This window comes from Patiria miniata, unplaced genomic scaffold (genome assembly GCF_015706575.1).
Source record: "Patiria miniata isolate m_02_andy unplaced genomic scaffold, ASM1570657v1 HiC_scaffold_7, whole genome shotgun sequence".
Taxonomy (NCBI): domain Eukaryota; kingdom Metazoa; phylum Echinodermata; class Asteroidea; order Valvatida; family Asterinidae; genus Patiria; species Patiria miniata.
Window position 1 is genome coordinate 35,781,672 of NW_024037074.1, and position 16,373 is coordinate 35,798,044.

General features: G+C 40.2%; 2 protein-coding genes across 2 annotated transcripts in view; one reads left to right on the forward strand and one right to left on the reverse strand.

Moving 5' to 3' along the window:
- Nucleotides 1-9,756, forward strand: LOC119745546 (alpha- and gamma-adaptin-binding protein p34-like). Its single transcript, XM_038221939.1, has 8 exons — nucleotides 1-170; nucleotides 2,661-2,848; nucleotides 3,919-4,018; nucleotides 5,269-5,370; nucleotides 5,882-5,953; nucleotides 6,190-6,564; nucleotides 7,843-7,947; nucleotides 8,599-9,756. The coding sequence occupies exons 1-8, from the start codon at nucleotides 104-106 to the stop codon at nucleotides 8,715-8,717; spliced, it is 1,128 nt and encodes a 375-aa protein (XP_038077867.1). The 5' UTR covers nucleotides 1-103; the 3' UTR covers nucleotides 8,718-9,756.
- Nucleotides 8,769-16,373, reverse strand: part of LOC119745545 (sucrase-isomaltase, intestinal-like) — a 26,316-nt gene continuing 18,711 nt past the window's right edge. The window contains exons 17-23 of the mRNA XM_038221938.1: nucleotides 15,656-15,740; nucleotides 14,778-14,834; nucleotides 14,235-14,365; nucleotides 13,318-13,406; nucleotides 13,069-13,118; nucleotides 11,861-12,022; nucleotides 8,769-10,583 (exon numbers count right to left, since the gene is read on the reverse strand). Of these exons, the coding sequence (XP_038077866.1) occupies nucleotides 10,521-10,583; nucleotides 11,861-12,022; nucleotides 13,069-13,118; nucleotides 13,318-13,406; nucleotides 14,235-14,365; nucleotides 14,778-14,834; nucleotides 15,656-15,740 (637 nt within the window). The 3' untranslated portion in view covers nucleotides 8,769-10,520. The remainder of the gene's footprint in view (nucleotides 10,584-11,860; nucleotides 12,023-13,068; nucleotides 13,119-13,317; nucleotides 13,407-14,234; nucleotides 14,366-14,777; nucleotides 14,835-15,655; nucleotides 15,741-16,373) is intronic.

Sequence of the window (16,373 nt, forward strand, 5' to 3'; positions counted from 1 at the left end):
TTGGCTATCGGTTGCCCGTGAACGTCAGTTGATATACAGTAGCTTTCTTGCCGACATGTCGTGCATCGGCCATCGTACAATTATTTAAAGGTTTTTTTTAAAGATGGCGGCGCCCTGTGTCCTAGTCGCTAGCTGTTGCAGCTCGTTGACTACTTGTGATATCATAAAGCGTATGTTTTGCTAAACGTCTTTATTGATTTGCGTCATATTAATTCAGTTCAATACTGGGTCTATTATCTGAACAAAAGTCGCTTTGGAAACTTCATGGGAAAGTGTCATGACATTTTGGTCCATAGGCCTAGTCGGCAAGATCTGAAAATTGTGTCCGGAAATTGGGCACAAAATGGGCATGGTTTAGTTTGGGCGATCGTGTAGTGTAGGGCCCCTGTTTAATTTAGTATCGATCAAATTAGAGTCAAGAGTGTTTTTCATTTCTCAAAAATGACCTTTTCAACCAAAGGCAGACTTCCATGACTTCTCTCAATTCTAGTGATGCCTTGTTTGTAAGGAAACAGGTCAACTCGTACGCGAACCAACTCGTACGCGAGTCAACTCGTACGCGGATTGGTCAACTCGTACGCGAGCCAACTCGTACGCGTGCCAACTCGTACGCGAGCCAACTCGTACGCGAGCCAACTCGTACGCGAACCAACTCGTACGCGGGCCGCTTTAGGAGTGGTTTCGAGGATTGGGTTGGCATGGTTGATTGGGAGATTGGGAGTGAACCCGTGAATGATGATAATAAAGTAACTGATTTTTGTAGTTAGACGAGTGTTGTATCGTTTTGTGCATACCTGTAGCCTTGTCACGTCAAATTTAATTCCATATATTAATGCAACGATGTACCAGTTGCATTTTTCGTGTTTTTTTAATCAATGTACCTGTCAGTCAATTAATTGTCACCATTGTCAAACTGACCAGATCAAAAGAGATCGATCAGACTTGACAACTGCCTGTCACTCAACTTTCATTGTGGTTCACAACCAATGATCAATTAAAAAGCAGACACGCGGGGACATCCGTAGGCCTAGCAATTTCTATTTACAACTGAAATGCTTGGTATAACCATGGAGGTATAACACATAACACATCAGGGTTCGAAATTAGGGGCTAGACAAACTATTCCTTAATCAGGCCGGTGTGCGAGTGAAAAATTATTGGGATACGGCAAAGATCAACGAACAGAAAGAAAAAAAATCATAAAATTCAAAAAGGAAACCCCTTTAATTTGTGTCTAATTATCAACTGTTTTAAAGGATTAAATTATCTGATCTGTTAATCAAAAACACCAACAAAATTCCCTCGGAATTGCGCTTGAAAATACGCCATTTTGTATCTGAGATAAGAAAAAAATGCGGGCTAGTAGAAATGCCCGTGGGCCAGTAGCCCGGCTGGCTAGTGAACAAAAGAAGTTGAGGTCGAACCCTGCACATTCCGCCCCAATGTAATTGTTCTCTCCTTTTTTTATTATTGTTCTTCCCCAGCCTTCCTTGCCCTCTCCACTTTCATTTCCTCTCCTTTTTAATTCTATCCTTTGAGCCATTTTAAATCTGTTTGAAGCATAACAAAATATATGATGGCCAGTATTAATTTGGTGCAATGGTCCGGGATAAAATGAAAAAAATATTGTGTCTATCATTATTTTTCCCTTGATTTCAAAAATGTCAAACTGTTATCTAACTTCAGTGCTTTCCTCGAGTCCACTCCACCCTATGCCTAGTGCGCTTTCCCGCTGCCTCAGAAAGCCAACAGCTAGAATCACTGAAGTGTGATTGTGACGCCGCGTACGTGTTAAAATCAACTACATTTAATTTGAAAATCTCAACCTTTCAGAAAAGGTAAAATTATGCCGACCTTCCGTACCGAACCTAATTTCATCTGTCCAAGCTAAACCAATCGTCTAAACTCACGCGTACGAGTTGGTCCGCGTACGAGTTGGTCCGCGTACGAGTCGGTCCGCGTACGAGTTGGTCCGCGTACGAGTCGGTTCGCGTACGAATTGTCCCGCGTACGAGTTGGTCGCGTACGAGTTGGTTCGCGTACGAGTTGACCTGTATTCGTTTGTAACAACAGTTTTTGGGGGTCGAAATTACGATTTTCCCACGCGGTTTACAGTTAATGCCGTGCGATTCATCACCCCTTGACTTGAGTGTTTACGGTACATCGGGCAGTGATCGCCATCTTTATTTTCGTGTTGCGTTTTTTCGTTGTTATTGTCATTTACCCCCAAATTTCCCTCAAAAATTCAAAAACCCTGCCCTCTATCAATTACATACCTGCATGTTCTTAATTTCGCCAACTAGTTTGGTAGATCAAATAATTTAAAAGTGGATTTTGTTCCCTTATACTGGGAACTGGGCCCGTAGAAACACAATTGCCCTAGTTTGCAACAGTGAGATCTTTAGTCACTAGTACTTAATCAACCATTTTGTTGGAGACTTTTTATTAATCATGTTAAAATTATGGCAGTGGTGTATTTCTTTTAACATTTAGTAAACGATATTAAGCCAGCATGGCACTGAACATGCGCAGTGACTGTTTTTTGGGGACTTGGAAATATTTACGGTGACAAATCTTAGTCTGATTTAAACCATGCTGTGAGTGTCGGATTGATTGTTCCACAAATTTTAAAATGAATGTCTGTTCCTCCAAACCAACAGAAATTCTAGGAACGGAGGAACTGCCCGCTGCATTACCCATCACAGAAGGCATTGTGGGATACCCATGGTCTATAGCGAACAAATACTACACAGCGCAGGTTGAGATCTGCAGCACACCCGCAAAGACCATCGGCGACGCTGCATTTGCTGATAGACTTGAAGCTGTCATTCTCCTTTGCGATGACAAGGTAAAGCAAATGTCACTGTTTTGGGAGGGAAAGGTGATGGGAAGGGGAAGGGAAGGATTGGAGGAGGGGACACAGAATGAGTTGGGATCTGTAAGCCGTGTGTTCACAAAAAATCTAGTCCAAAAATTTAAGACTCTCAATACTGTGTACTGAGATTCCAAAAACTTAAGGTATTGAAAACATGCATTACAAGAAACTAGACTGGCACCAGTCCAACAACCCTTCAGTACTGCATCAATCAACTGTGCCAAAAGAACCATCTGGCATGTCTGTGGTACTTCTAGTCTCTATTTCTACACATTTCCCCATAGTCGGCCACCAGACTAATGTCACTGAATGAAGAGGTCAATCTTTTCAAACAGTTGGACCATGGGTGGACATGTATCAGTCTAGTCTTTAGCCTCATATTGAAATAACTTAACTATGTGCAAAATATTGACAAAAAGTCTCCTTTAACAATTGAATTGAGTCTTCAAACTTGGTTGGCGAAATACTGAGGACCTTTCCTTTGCCCAATGAAAAGTTTTGGAGAAATTAAAGTTGGCCTAATTGTGTTTTGCTTGTTTTTCAGAACTCAAGGTCCCAGTCTGAAGAAAACTTGTGTAGGCACCTTTGCCCTGAAAATGAATCTGGAATTAAAAACAGATGTGATACATTCATAAACTTATTATTTTTTTCATTTCCATTGCTACATGTAATGTCCCTATTATTGAACATTATCCCTGGCCACATGCCTTTTGTTATTTAGGCCATCAGCCTCGGTCCAAAATTTTTGCCACCGGTGTCAAATGAGGGGAATAATCGTCATAGTGATTTTTGGCAAGGTATACACCTCCAGAGTTGGAAAATATGTGATAGCATTGCAGCGGTGGCAGCTTTTTGGGTATTATCACCTTTTTATCAAAATGTCCATCAAAATGCTTGTTACCACTCTAGGGGCGGTATACCTTGCGCATGCGCACTATAATCATTTATGCCCTGATTTGATACTGACCAAACCCCCAGGCTGATGGCCTAATTTAACAAAAAAGTGAAATCATTCCATGTACTTTGTTTACTCTGAATTTCAGACAAGCAGTTTCGATTCAGTCAAGCAATGGATGCCGTTCATTGACCAACTGTCGCCAACCACTCAGATACTGGCTTGCCAACAATTCACTCTGACTGGAGGTAAGTAAAGTTAAAAAAAATATCTTTTTCTCAAATCTCATACAAATTTATATCAATCTATTACAGACTTGAAGTTTTGGATCATTTCTCTGAGTCATTAATTAGATATCATGATTAACCCTCAGACGCAGGAGACCAAAAAATTTACGTGGTGGAACCACATGGAGAATTTTATCACCACACGTGTTTCTAGATCAATAACCCCCTCATGCACAAGATATAGGGCAGTCACATGGCCTTTGTGTTGGCCAGGATTGTTTACGACCTGTCTGAGCTCTGGGCGGCACGAGGGGTTGACACAGAGAGATCGGTGGCACAAAGGGGTTGGCCACTAAGATATCCAATTACTGCACTAAGGCATTAGGCGCCTCTTGGGGCTGCTGTCTTTCAACACTCCTTACTCTGCAGTGGTTAGGGTCTGGCCAATGGGAGTCTACGGGCTTGTGGCGTATACCAGGGTCGAAGATTACATGGAGTCTTGGCCTTATCGGCCCATTGAAAAAAAAGTTATGACCATATTTGGTAAATGTGGAGAATTTTATCACCGCTTGGCTCTACCGAAGGTTAATTGGCTCTGTCACGGACATTACACTTCCTTTTATAATACTGGAATTGCCCCTATACAGGTATACAAACTGGCTTGTGAATAAAATGTCTTGCTGCATGATGGTACTGTACATACATGTATCCGGTTCGTTAGTGAAAATGGCATACACGCGCGTGCACCACTGATTACTAGCGCCCATTGGATAAACACTCAAGTTGCATTAGCTTCCTGTTCCATTTGTGCTATGCTACAATGTTTGAAGTAGGCATGGTTGAATTGAGATGACATCACACTAACGAACCGGATTGTAATCAATCTAGTAATAAAGCCACCGGGTTTTCTGTTTCAAAAATGTCTGTTTCCATTCGAGGAAATTATAAATTACATTTAAACTGTAACAGTTTGTAAGAAAACCTCATTCCTGATTGATTATGTGTGTTAGATATCAACTGAAAATGACTGGACAGTGTTTTCGGTCAAATAAACAAAACTGCCTAAAGCTGTATAATAATTCCCCTTGGAACTGAAAATGGTCACAGCTTAAGAAAGCCTCATATTGTGAATCTCTGCAGAGTGCTGATTCCAGTGTGTCCATGTATCTGTAATAATGTTACATAACCCAAGATTTGTGTGCCAGTTTTCTTGTGATTTAGTCTTCGGCGTTTGACACAAGGCTGTTGACTTTTGTTGCATTTTGTCGCAGAGATATCCAGACACACAGCCCAACTGTGGTGTTTAGATCATTCCTTTGAGCTAGTGGAGCTGGAACGAGCTGAAGATGAAGAGGAAGAAGACGAAGACGAGTGTAAGACTGGGACAAGTCTATTCTAGGAAGTCTCTCAACTGTTGGCTTATTCACATGAAACAAAAGAACAGTTAAAATTGAAACATGTCATGCATGTAGAGTATGTGAGCGAGACAAATTGTTCATAACAATGAATAAACGTTGTTCCTAAACCTACATTCTTCAAATTACACAAGTGTGTTTTGAAAGATTTTGCAAGATTGAGGAAGGTAGAGACCAGCCAATATGATAAAACCTTAGGTACAAATTATGTGCCATGTGGTTCTAATGCATTGAAGGATTTTGGAGGATTCAGAAAATGCCCAGGGAGTCAATAAAGTTCAAGGTGGAAAAGCACACTGCATCCAGATGCCACAGATATTATACTGAGTCACTAGATCCAGATGCCATAGATATCATATTGAAGTAAAAAATTAATACATGTATTGATAACCTGTTCATTGAACAGAACACTAACACTTGAACCATTTTGAGTCATGTGTATTATATTTTTTCTATTCTATTAATGCAGATGACATCACTGGGGTCAAGCGGATCATATCAGCCCTCCATGCCCACACATGGTCCAATCTGGAGTTGAAAGGTAATCCAATCACCACATTTCCAGCGGTTATTTTTCATGGCGTCAATAAGCAAGAAATGCTGTTAAGAAAAATGCATGTGTTTAAGCAAATTCAGCTGAGCAATATTTACTTACCAGTCAAACAGTGCTGAATTTAATGTCATTTAAGTTATTTTAAATTTACTTCTTCTATCACTGGGTTATTTTCAACTCCCTACTATTCCCCTGATGCTTTTTAACAATTATTTTAATCTCAGAAAGCAGAGGTATTTTTGGTCTTCTACAATCTGAAATGCTAAATGCAAGCAAACAGAATTCCAGTGAAGAGTCCACGCAGCACGGTGCAGTAAACTCAGTACCAGAGACAAATACCCATACACAACCCAGGACAGATGCTGAACCATCTGAAGTATTAGTATGTGACAAAGACAGTGTTGTGTCAAAGAAGAAATTAGATAGTGCAGCCTCAAATGATGTCGAAGAGAGTAGTACCGCTGGAGAGAAGACTACCCTTTCAGAGGATACCACAACTGGTGCAGAGTCTAATTCGTCAGCTGGAGACAGCAGGAGCGACAGTGGAACTGACAGTGCTTCCTCTGGAAAAGGAACAGCCTCAACGCAAGACAGGATAGGTGGGATCACAAATCTGTCTGATCTATCTTTGTTAGTAGTGACTGCTAAATTTTCAGAATTCAGACCGCTTGCAGTGTGGTGAGGGTCATAGGTCAAAGTGATGTGACCTTGCTTCTCGGCACAGGTTCCACCAGTCACCATGTTGAGCAACAGCATATTTAACATGGAAAGCAGTTCTTCAGCCCCTAATTACCTGCCCTGTTCACACCACATGGTTTTCAAATACACATTAAAAGAATTATAATGTCCTTTTCCTATTTGGCTCCATAACCCATTCACGTTTTGTTTTTTTGATGTATCGTATTAGACTTAATTTCAAGACCATTTGAATTTGTTGTTATTCGCATGGCAAACCATTCGCATCCTTTCAAACCGGCTGCACCAATGGTGGCTTCAAAGCCTCTGCATTTTGGAATACAGTATAGTGATATATTAACCAAGTCATTGATTTAGTATTACTTTCTAAAGTGCCATTTAGTCTTATTCAAGTCCATCTCAAGTCAAATCACAAGTAGGTTTACTGACCAGATAGATGAACGGCAACAAAATTGACTTGGGTCATTTAAAGAGTTTGTTACTTGACTAGTGGTGTGCATTTATGGGTAGTACAGGTACCGGGTACCCTATTGAAGTAAACACAGGAACACAGGTACCCAGGTACCCATAAAAGAAACCCAATCCCGAAATTCAAATCCCAGTAGTTGTCTAAATAGCTTTATAGCTTTACAGTGCAAACTGCAGCTTTCGCAAGCGTCATCTGTCATGTGTTAAAATGCACATAAATGTGAAATCTGTCTTGGTTTTCCATGTATCCCGGTTTCCACTTTGAAAGTTTCCCACAAATGGCATTCAAAACCTTTCTTTTTCATTGTCTGAAAAGTTACTAATTTATTTGTGAAGTTGGTTACGGGTACCCGATTCCATAATCTGGAACCAGTGTAGCATGAATTCAGGTTTTATAAAATATGGACTCATTGGTGTTGCGCATGCTCATGTATAGATAACTAGGAGAAGGACTGGTGAGAGGGTTTAACCAATAAAAGGGGAAAAGAGTCCAATTTTCATTTCATACAAGTCCGATTGTCATATGACACCAGATCCCGACATCAGTGGTCGGGTACCAGGGTACCAGCCTGGGTACCGGTTCCGATGCACACCCCTATACTTGACTTCAGACTGAATGACTTGTGATTGAATTGTGAGAACTTGAATAGATCGCTGATGAATTTCACCTATATTTGCATTTTTTACTTCATTGTTGTGTTTTGGTTTCACAGACAACCTGCTGAATGATGACATGCAGCTGTTCAGAGCCTTAGGGAGCGAGGACCCCGGGGAGGAATCCTTCGAAGGATTATTTGCAAGGATGGCGGCCATGAAAGGTGAGCAGGCAGTCGGATATAGCAATGAATTTGATGACATCCATGGCCACAGATCGTTGCCAATCTAGACGGTATTATGAACAATCAAATTAGGTTTTGCCCTTCACCGACGAAATATATTACACTGTATACTCAATGTGTTACTTCCCAAGTGAAAGTTGGAAAAAAATCACTCTGGTGGGACTCGAACACACGACCTCCTGCTTTCTAGTACAGACGTCTTAATACCACTCGACCACAGAGCTAACGGGATTGATTGGCTGGCTCGAATCTGATGTACATGTAGCAGCGGTTACCCTCTGCACTAGAAAGCAGGAGGTCGTGGGTTCGAGTCCTACCCGAGTGATTTTTTCCACCTTTCACTTGGGAGGTAACACACTGACTGAGTATACAGTGTTTATACGTCGGTGAAGGGCAAAACCTAATTTCATCACCCTGACGCAAAATTCCATCTTATGAATGGATTCTGTGAACAATCTTAGGAACTCTGTGCAGAAACAGAAGATATCTGCTGTGTAACTGCTCGTGAGGGCTCTAGTGTGTGGGGAACATGTGTACACAGTGGATTACACAGATCTGGTGCGGAACATGCAAAACTAATTATGATTTGAATGATCACAAGTTCTTTGTCTTGAACTTCTATTCATCTAGAGAGGGCAGCAGGTTTGTCTGGAGAGGAGCGCAAGAGGTACGCTGAGAAGGTTGCCGTGTCCTTCTGGAAAGCTCTAGGAGGGGATGATGATGAGGTAGAAGGACTGGATTCAGATTAACGCTTGGAGTATTTGAGATGCTACAATGTACACACTTCCAACAAAGAAAAATCACCTAAACACAATTTATTTATTATTTCTATCATTTTCCAATGATTCTTACAGAATTCATCAATGTCAGTACAAGAATGGTTAACATTACAAAATCATTGAAAAAACTGTATACATGTATAAAAAGTGAAATGGAATGTCATTATCAGCTGATGATTCACTTATGCTAAGTGAAAAAAGTTTGGTTATTTAGGGATGTACAAATACAATGAAATAAAAATGGACAGCATTTTGGGATAAAAATACATGTATGATGACGAAAGCACAATAACTGATATTTCAAGGAAACAACCGAAACAAATTGTAAGTAGTCACAAATTTGAATAATGCAACAAAATTGACTTCAAACTGTTGTACATATTTATTTTATAACCATAGTTCATTGTTTTACCACTTGTTTTCACAAAACTGTATTTGTATACATAAATCTTGACTAATCCTTTTGTTTTTAGATTATGTGATGGAGTGACCAATGCCATTGATAACTTTGCCTTTTTTTAGCCGTGGACTACGCTTTGTAACTTTTGGACTGCTCAGAATTATTCTACACTAAAGAAATTTGCTTGAAAAAAATGACACCAAATACACCCACCATTAAATTTTGTTGTGAATGGTCAGCCTTCTGCTATATGTCATATTTTGATGCTGTTAACATGAATTAATCACTAAAATACCTCAAAATCATAACCTAGTCATATCTGGAAACATGAAGTTCTAGCCACTCAGTAATTGCTAACATTGTTTTTACATATAATAATCCTATAATTAATTCCTCATGAGGTATCTTGCTCTAAAGCTAATACATTTCTTTTCCTTTTTTTAAGTTTAAATTAAACAGCCTGCTTCTTTTGACTTTCCGCTTAAAGATAATGTGTTGATGCAAAATCTGCTTGTTCAATTTTTAGTGTAATTTTCAAAGCTTTGAAATATTTGAAATAAATGTATGTAATTATAAAGAAAAAGAGGAGTACATTTGTACTTAAAAATATTACTCTCGAGTGTTGCACTTTATTTTCAGCACTGCAACTGATAGTTTTTTATTCTTCGTTAAGTTAACGTTAAGTTAACAATGTAGTACAGACACTAATAGAGAACTATGGATCGACTTAACTTTACCTATTTACTGTGGAAAATTTGTTCCGTGCTCTGTTGATTCTCTCCAATCATGTAATGCAAAATATTTGTTTTACTGTTTCGAGTTTCGATTTGCATACCAGTTCAAGAGAATTGCAGACATTTAAGGAAAGGAACGTCGTACATGCATCTCTCAGAGTGCATGCTTCTCATATGCTGGTGTATAAAATGAAATCATTGATTTAAGAGAAACATTGTAATTAGCTACGAGTACCGATATGGACATGCATGTACATGTATATTGCATTTATTTGCTGTATGGTAAGAGAAACATTGCATGTAAGGCAGCCACAAGTAGCGATATGGACACCATAGCGTCCATTTGCTGAATGGACAGCCAGATGCAGTAAGCTCAGGCAAAATGAAACTGTAGGAAGAATGATGTTCGTTAGCGCTTCACAACCATAGAGTACTTGGGCAGTTTTGGGCGGTATAAGGAATAACAGGCAGGGCGCTTTGGGGCAGTACTAGGACTACTGGGTTAAAATGCACCAACTACATGTATATGCTCCTGCATGGAAACACTAGACTAAATGTAGGAGAACTCATGAACTAAGCGGCCGGTTGACATCTTTCACTGGGCAGCAGAGGTCGCTGGTTGCCGGTCTTGTCGACCGACTACTTCATTTCAAGGATGATATTGTCATTCATCGGATGATTCAGATTGCTTATTTCCAAGATCTGTTGTGGGAAATAAACCAGAAAATGTTTACATGGTAAGTCAGTTGGGGATATTGCTCTGCAAACAATATTGAACTTTCGTCTTTCGTGCTGCAAAATATCACTACTTATGTTAATTTGATTTTGTTACTGCAAAGATTTTGAAGATCCGATAAACCGTTACGACAAAATTCCACAAAAGATGTGGGACATTCTGAATTTCAGGGTCCAAGTTTTTGACACTTCCCTGTCTCTGTTACCTCTTTAACTTTGTAACTTGCCATTTAAATATCATTGTAGGCCTATTTGACTTCACACTAGTTCATTTTATTTAATGGATAGTGCATGCAGTTTGTTTGAAATAATCAGTCTCGGAAGAAAAAAACATTAACCCTAACTCCCTAGCATAATTTATTATTATTATTATTTATTCGACCATCACAAAAACAAAACAAAATTGAGTAAAACGTGCATAAAACAACAACCAACAAGTACAGTATCAAAATGACAGCCAAAAAAAGAGCAATGGGTTGAGTTAAGTTACCGATAAGAATGCCTGCTTGAGGGCCGTAAGGAATCGAGGAAGGGAGTCGACAACAGCTGAGTCTTTGACATGAGGCGGTAACAACAAATGGTCCATACCTTCCAAAATTTACTAGGAACCATACCCATTCTGGCAAATTCCAACACCCACACAGGATATAGTTCACACACACTGTTGGACTTAGCTTCTGGAGGTATGCCAAACCCAATGTAAAAGACCATCAGTTTAGGGGTAGTACTGTACCTATCCAACAGATTCTGTTGGTGGACTTTGATTGGTTGAGTTCGGTTAGGGTTAAGGAGTGCACCCAGAATTTACAAAGTCATTATGTCAGATGTAACATATACCAGACAAATATGGACCAAACTTATAGAATGACCCATATGAGCATGTCCTATCTAGATTGGGGTGTGTCTTGGTAAATGGATACCTGTAAGGGCAGAGATGGTTTGTGTGTTTAAATTATCTGTTTGTGCAGAAATGGCGCTATTCACCTTTTTTATGGGCCCGCTCAAAAGAGCACCTCAGAAAAACTAGCAAAATATTGGGGATAAAACAAAAACAAAGACCCAGACCTATCATAAATAGAGAAGGAGTAACATTAGAAAAAAAAGGATGTAGGCCTAAGGCCAAACAGTATATTAATTCAACATGCATGTATATTAATTCAACATGCATCAATTCTTGCACATTGCACTTTGATCAAACTGTGATATTAATATTGTTTGATTCGACAACATATTTTCATCCTCACCATGTTGAACTGGTCAAAGTTCCATTTGCTGGAATCCAGCGCTGAGTTCTGATACATGATCTGGGTGACCTGGTCTTGCACTCCACTAATCCTGATGTCATCTAAGACGTGGGTGTTCATCAGTGATGGATTCGGATTAGTGATGGTGGACTGGATGACTCCCTGAAATTGGGATAAGATTTCAAGGTTTGCATCGTGAAGTAAGCAATAACAGTGAGGCCGTGTCTGAATCCTGTCTCTGAAGATATTGTCTATAGGTCTTTGCCCATTACAGCGTATGTGGGAATAAGCTTACATTAGATGTAGCCACAGCTCTGGTAGCCCGTTTCAGACCTGGCCTAGGTTTAAAACATGGAAACTGCTTTGAACATAGACAGTGACAAAATGGGGAACCGCCAACATTACGCAGAATAGCTCAGTTGGTAGAGCACCAGAACAGCAATCTGGATGTTGCAGGCTCAAACCCTGCTCCAGTCAATTTCTTTGTTCAACCTTAACATAATTATGATTCACCTAAAAGTAGTCAGTTTCCCTGTGTGGTTTCTTTGAAAAGTTATAATAAAAAGCCGTATTCTCTCTGAGTGATCCCCGTTTGCTCTATCCCGTGTAATTGCAACATAGCAAATGTTTCTAGCATCGTAACTTTGGGCGTGATCCCTGGCCTGGCCACATGACATATAAGGGTTTATGGCTTCTGACCAGCGCACCTTCAACAAAGACATTGACAGAGTGGGCAACCGCCAACATACTGCTATCAGTTGATAGAGCACCGGACGGTTACACGGAGGTCGCAGGTTCAAACCCTGCTCCAGCTTATTTGCTTATTCAACCTTAAAATAATGAAACCTCTGTTGCGAGTTTGTGTGGTTCTTAAAAGAACCAGTGGAAGCAAGACGGAATCTGCGTTGGGGAGATATAAATTCAATATCGGGTTTTGCCCTTCACCAACGTGTTTTTATAAGCCGATCTGTATATCATAAGATCTTCCATGTCGCATGATGCAACTAGAACTGCAAATTCACTTTTGTCCCAGATGTATGCACAAAGCGGTATAACATTGTCAGAGAAGACTGGCGCTGAAAGCAACATACAAGATTGCATACAAAATTGTCAACAACGCAGAGATAAGGTTACACATTAAGTGGATTGATGGGTTTGGTAGAAATTACGGGGGAAAATTAATACAATACAGATACAGAATCACTTACATTTCCTGCAATGTAGTCCACAAAGAAATAGTCGCCATTAGTAATTGTATCTGAATAGACAAAACACAATCATTGATATGTAAATATGCTGCACTTTTAATTATCCAAAGGAATAAACCGGCAAAGCTGTAGAACATAGGCTGGCTTCGTGACGTCTCATCTCGTCATTTTAATGTGATTTAAGTTTAAACGAAACTCTGCAACAATTTCAATCTCTGAGGAAGTGAATCACATAATTGTTGTTCCTACCTTTTGTTTCGCCATCATCCCAGAACAGATTTCCCTTGGCCTTCTGAGATGCATCAAGTGCTACAATCAATCCAAATGGGTTGGCACGACTACAAAGGGAGATCATAACAAGTACATCGAGTAGTTTGGATGATGAGCAAACTAATAATGATCTGAAAACAGTTGTCTGGTGTATTTTTTTTTGGGGGGGGGGATGTGGGAGGCGGTCGCCACCCGTCCCCCTCGATTCGCAGGCGAGTCACTGCTTCGTGGGCGATCAACCATAACAACCTAAAATGCATGAGCAACTGGTTAACACCAGTTATACATATGGGCGTCGCGAGGGGGGGGGGGGCGCAAGGGGGGCGCTTGCCCCCCCCCCCCCGGAAACCCCCCCCCCCCCCAAAAAAAAAAGGAAGGAAAAAAGAGGAAAAAAAGAAAAGAAAAAGAGGCGCGAAGTCATAGTGCAATAGTGGTGTAAATTTAATGAGTTGGGGGAGGGGCAAAATGTCCCTGCCCCCCTCTAAAACTGAGAAATCGAGAATATGTTGAGAAATACAGGAATTTTTTGGGGAAAAATATGTTTTGCCCCCCTCTAGAAAAAATCCTTGCGACGCCCATGGTTATACACCCTTTGCACTTTTATAGTGGTGATGCTATTTACATGGGGGTCCACCTGATGTCCCCCAATATTTATGTTCCCCAATACCTATGTTCCCCAATCCTTAGGGTTAGAGGGTTAGGGTTATGGGGAACATAGGTATTGGGGAACATAGGTATGCACCCAGTTACATGTACATGCAGTTGACATGCAAGGACCTACTTCAATAATAAACATGCATCTGATGGAAACGAGATTGTCCGAATCATCTCCCCCCCCCCCTCCCCAGTCCCCCTCCCCACCGGTCAATCCTGGCAAGCACCACACCCATACACACCTGAACACTGTTGATTTGGCTGGTTGCTGGGTAGGCAGAATATACCCGCCCCTCACATGTAAGTTGATCTCGTTCATCGGCGTGTACATGCTGACGTGCTGATTCTCCTGAGTCCGAAGGAGCTGGTGACCCTGAAGCCAATGAATGGTGGAGATACTGCACTTGTGAATGACGGGTCTTGGGTTAGATTCACACCAAACATCTGAAATTGGTGTTTATCGTCTTCCTTCTTTTGTTCTTTTGCATGAATGTACTGAGAATTTCCATTACCACAAGCTAAACCCGGTACCACTTATATATTTCTGTGTAGAGAGAGATGCAAGTGGTCGAGAAGTGGCCTGCGCAAAGACACAATTCTCATTTGGCAAGCAGCAGGTTTAGAACCACTAAACCTTCAGCTATGAGTCATGTCCGAAATAATGTTGTTGTCTTTTTGGCTGAGACCATTTGAACAAATGACCTGAGCAGGCGATTAAAACAATTTGGTGATTTACTCTAAGGCGGGAGGTTCTTTTCCAACTGAGACTTGTTGCCGCAGCTTACCGTTTTGTAGACATACCAAGGTCCCTCTGGTATATACACGTCCACTGTCTCCATATCCTACATACAAAACAGTGTTCATCAATTGTTTTATTTCCATTACACACTGTCCTATAGATATCTTAATCACGGACTCTTTTAGAAAACTTTCTGGTATATCTGAAATTCCAAAATGAAATAAAATGGAAGACGTGTCATGCCATGGAAGTTTGTTTTTTCTTCTAAAGTTTACACCTGCTACAAAGTTTGCAAACTTTGGAGACAAGTTTAACCAATTTGAAATGTGTGCACCTTACAACAATTATCCTCCTCATGTACCTCATGTATTTTGTTGTGGTCAAAAGAAAGAGGGGATGAGGCGAATGTGATTTAAATATAATTCTAAAATTAAGCCCCTTTCACTCAAATTACATCCGGAGCTTATCAGTATTCTTCACAAAGAATAACTATGTGACTCAGAAGTCAAGCAATTTGATTTTTGCAATTGTAATTCTGGGCTTTCGGCGTGGTTTTATCAGTCACAGATACAGTTGTTAAAGGGAAGATACAACATTTGCGAACATCAAAAAACAAAATGATCAAATTACCACGAATTTCTTTACTGGACTGTTAAGGAATGACAGTCTAAAGCATCCCGTACAATCATGCACTCGTTATGAATGTAGTCATCCTCTAAGAGTGATTATGAATGGCAAACTAACCACCAACAAATAATTGTGTAGGTTTGAATTCATTCTTAATAATACTTGAGCAGCATATCACAAACTGCCAAGGTAACAGGGACAGGAAAAATGGCACACGTTGGACCCTCAGTTATAGATTGACCCACATAGCGACAAAAAAGAGCCGTGGAAGTTGTTCTTGGTAAAAAGAATTCCTACCTTGTCGAGTACTGGACTGATGAGTAAGGCTGGGCCCCACAAGAACTGACGATCAATGTCCCACGTTGCACTGTCTGAAGTGAATCTGCAGTAATTCATCACCGAACGACTCATTGTCACTTAATACATTCCCATCAAAATTTATATCCAAGAGCAATATGACAAATGTCACATCGGCGACGCAGGGATTTTTTTAAGGGGCAAATGGATGAGGTGTTGCAACCTTCAAAGATTTCTTCAAGTGGGAGGGTGGTTGACCGATCTCAAAGGTCATTATGTAGCAACGAACTGATATTTGCAATAATTTCTTATCACCATAGTGACCATACTTCAGTGGAGGATATGCTCGATTTCTTCCAGTAATGTGTAGGTCTAAAATGAAGAATTACCGGTAGTATTGAAAGAGGAAGGGTTGGTTAGCGACCTATAAACAATCCCAAAATCAGCTCTTGAATGTTAACATCATTTGGATTATCCCAAAATAAGACTCATCTTAATAAGATCAGAGATCATAGGCCTTGTCAGTTCACGATCAGTTCAAATCAAACTGAGATATCAGATCATCAGATATATCAGATATCAGATCAAAGTAAAGATTAGTTATATCAATCGAGGATTAATAAGATAATCATATCAAGGCAAGATTTTGACATTCGATAGAACACTTTAGCTTCAAGAAAAAAAAAATCTAAAGTACATTTTCTAAAAAAACAGAGTA

Coding starts and splice junctions, on each gene's coding strand:
- LOC119745546 (XM_038221939.1), top strand. CDS start 104: ATGGCGGCGCCCTGTGTCCTAGTCGCTAGCTGTTGCAGCTCGTTGACT. Junction 5,371..5,881: donor GGAAGAAGACGAAGACGAGT/GTAAGACTGGGA, acceptor CTATTAATGCAG/ATGACATCACTGGGGTCAAG. Junction 6,565..7,842: donor CTCAACGCAAGACAGGATAG/GTGGGATCACAA, acceptor TTGGTTTCACAG/ACAACCTGCTGAATGATGAC.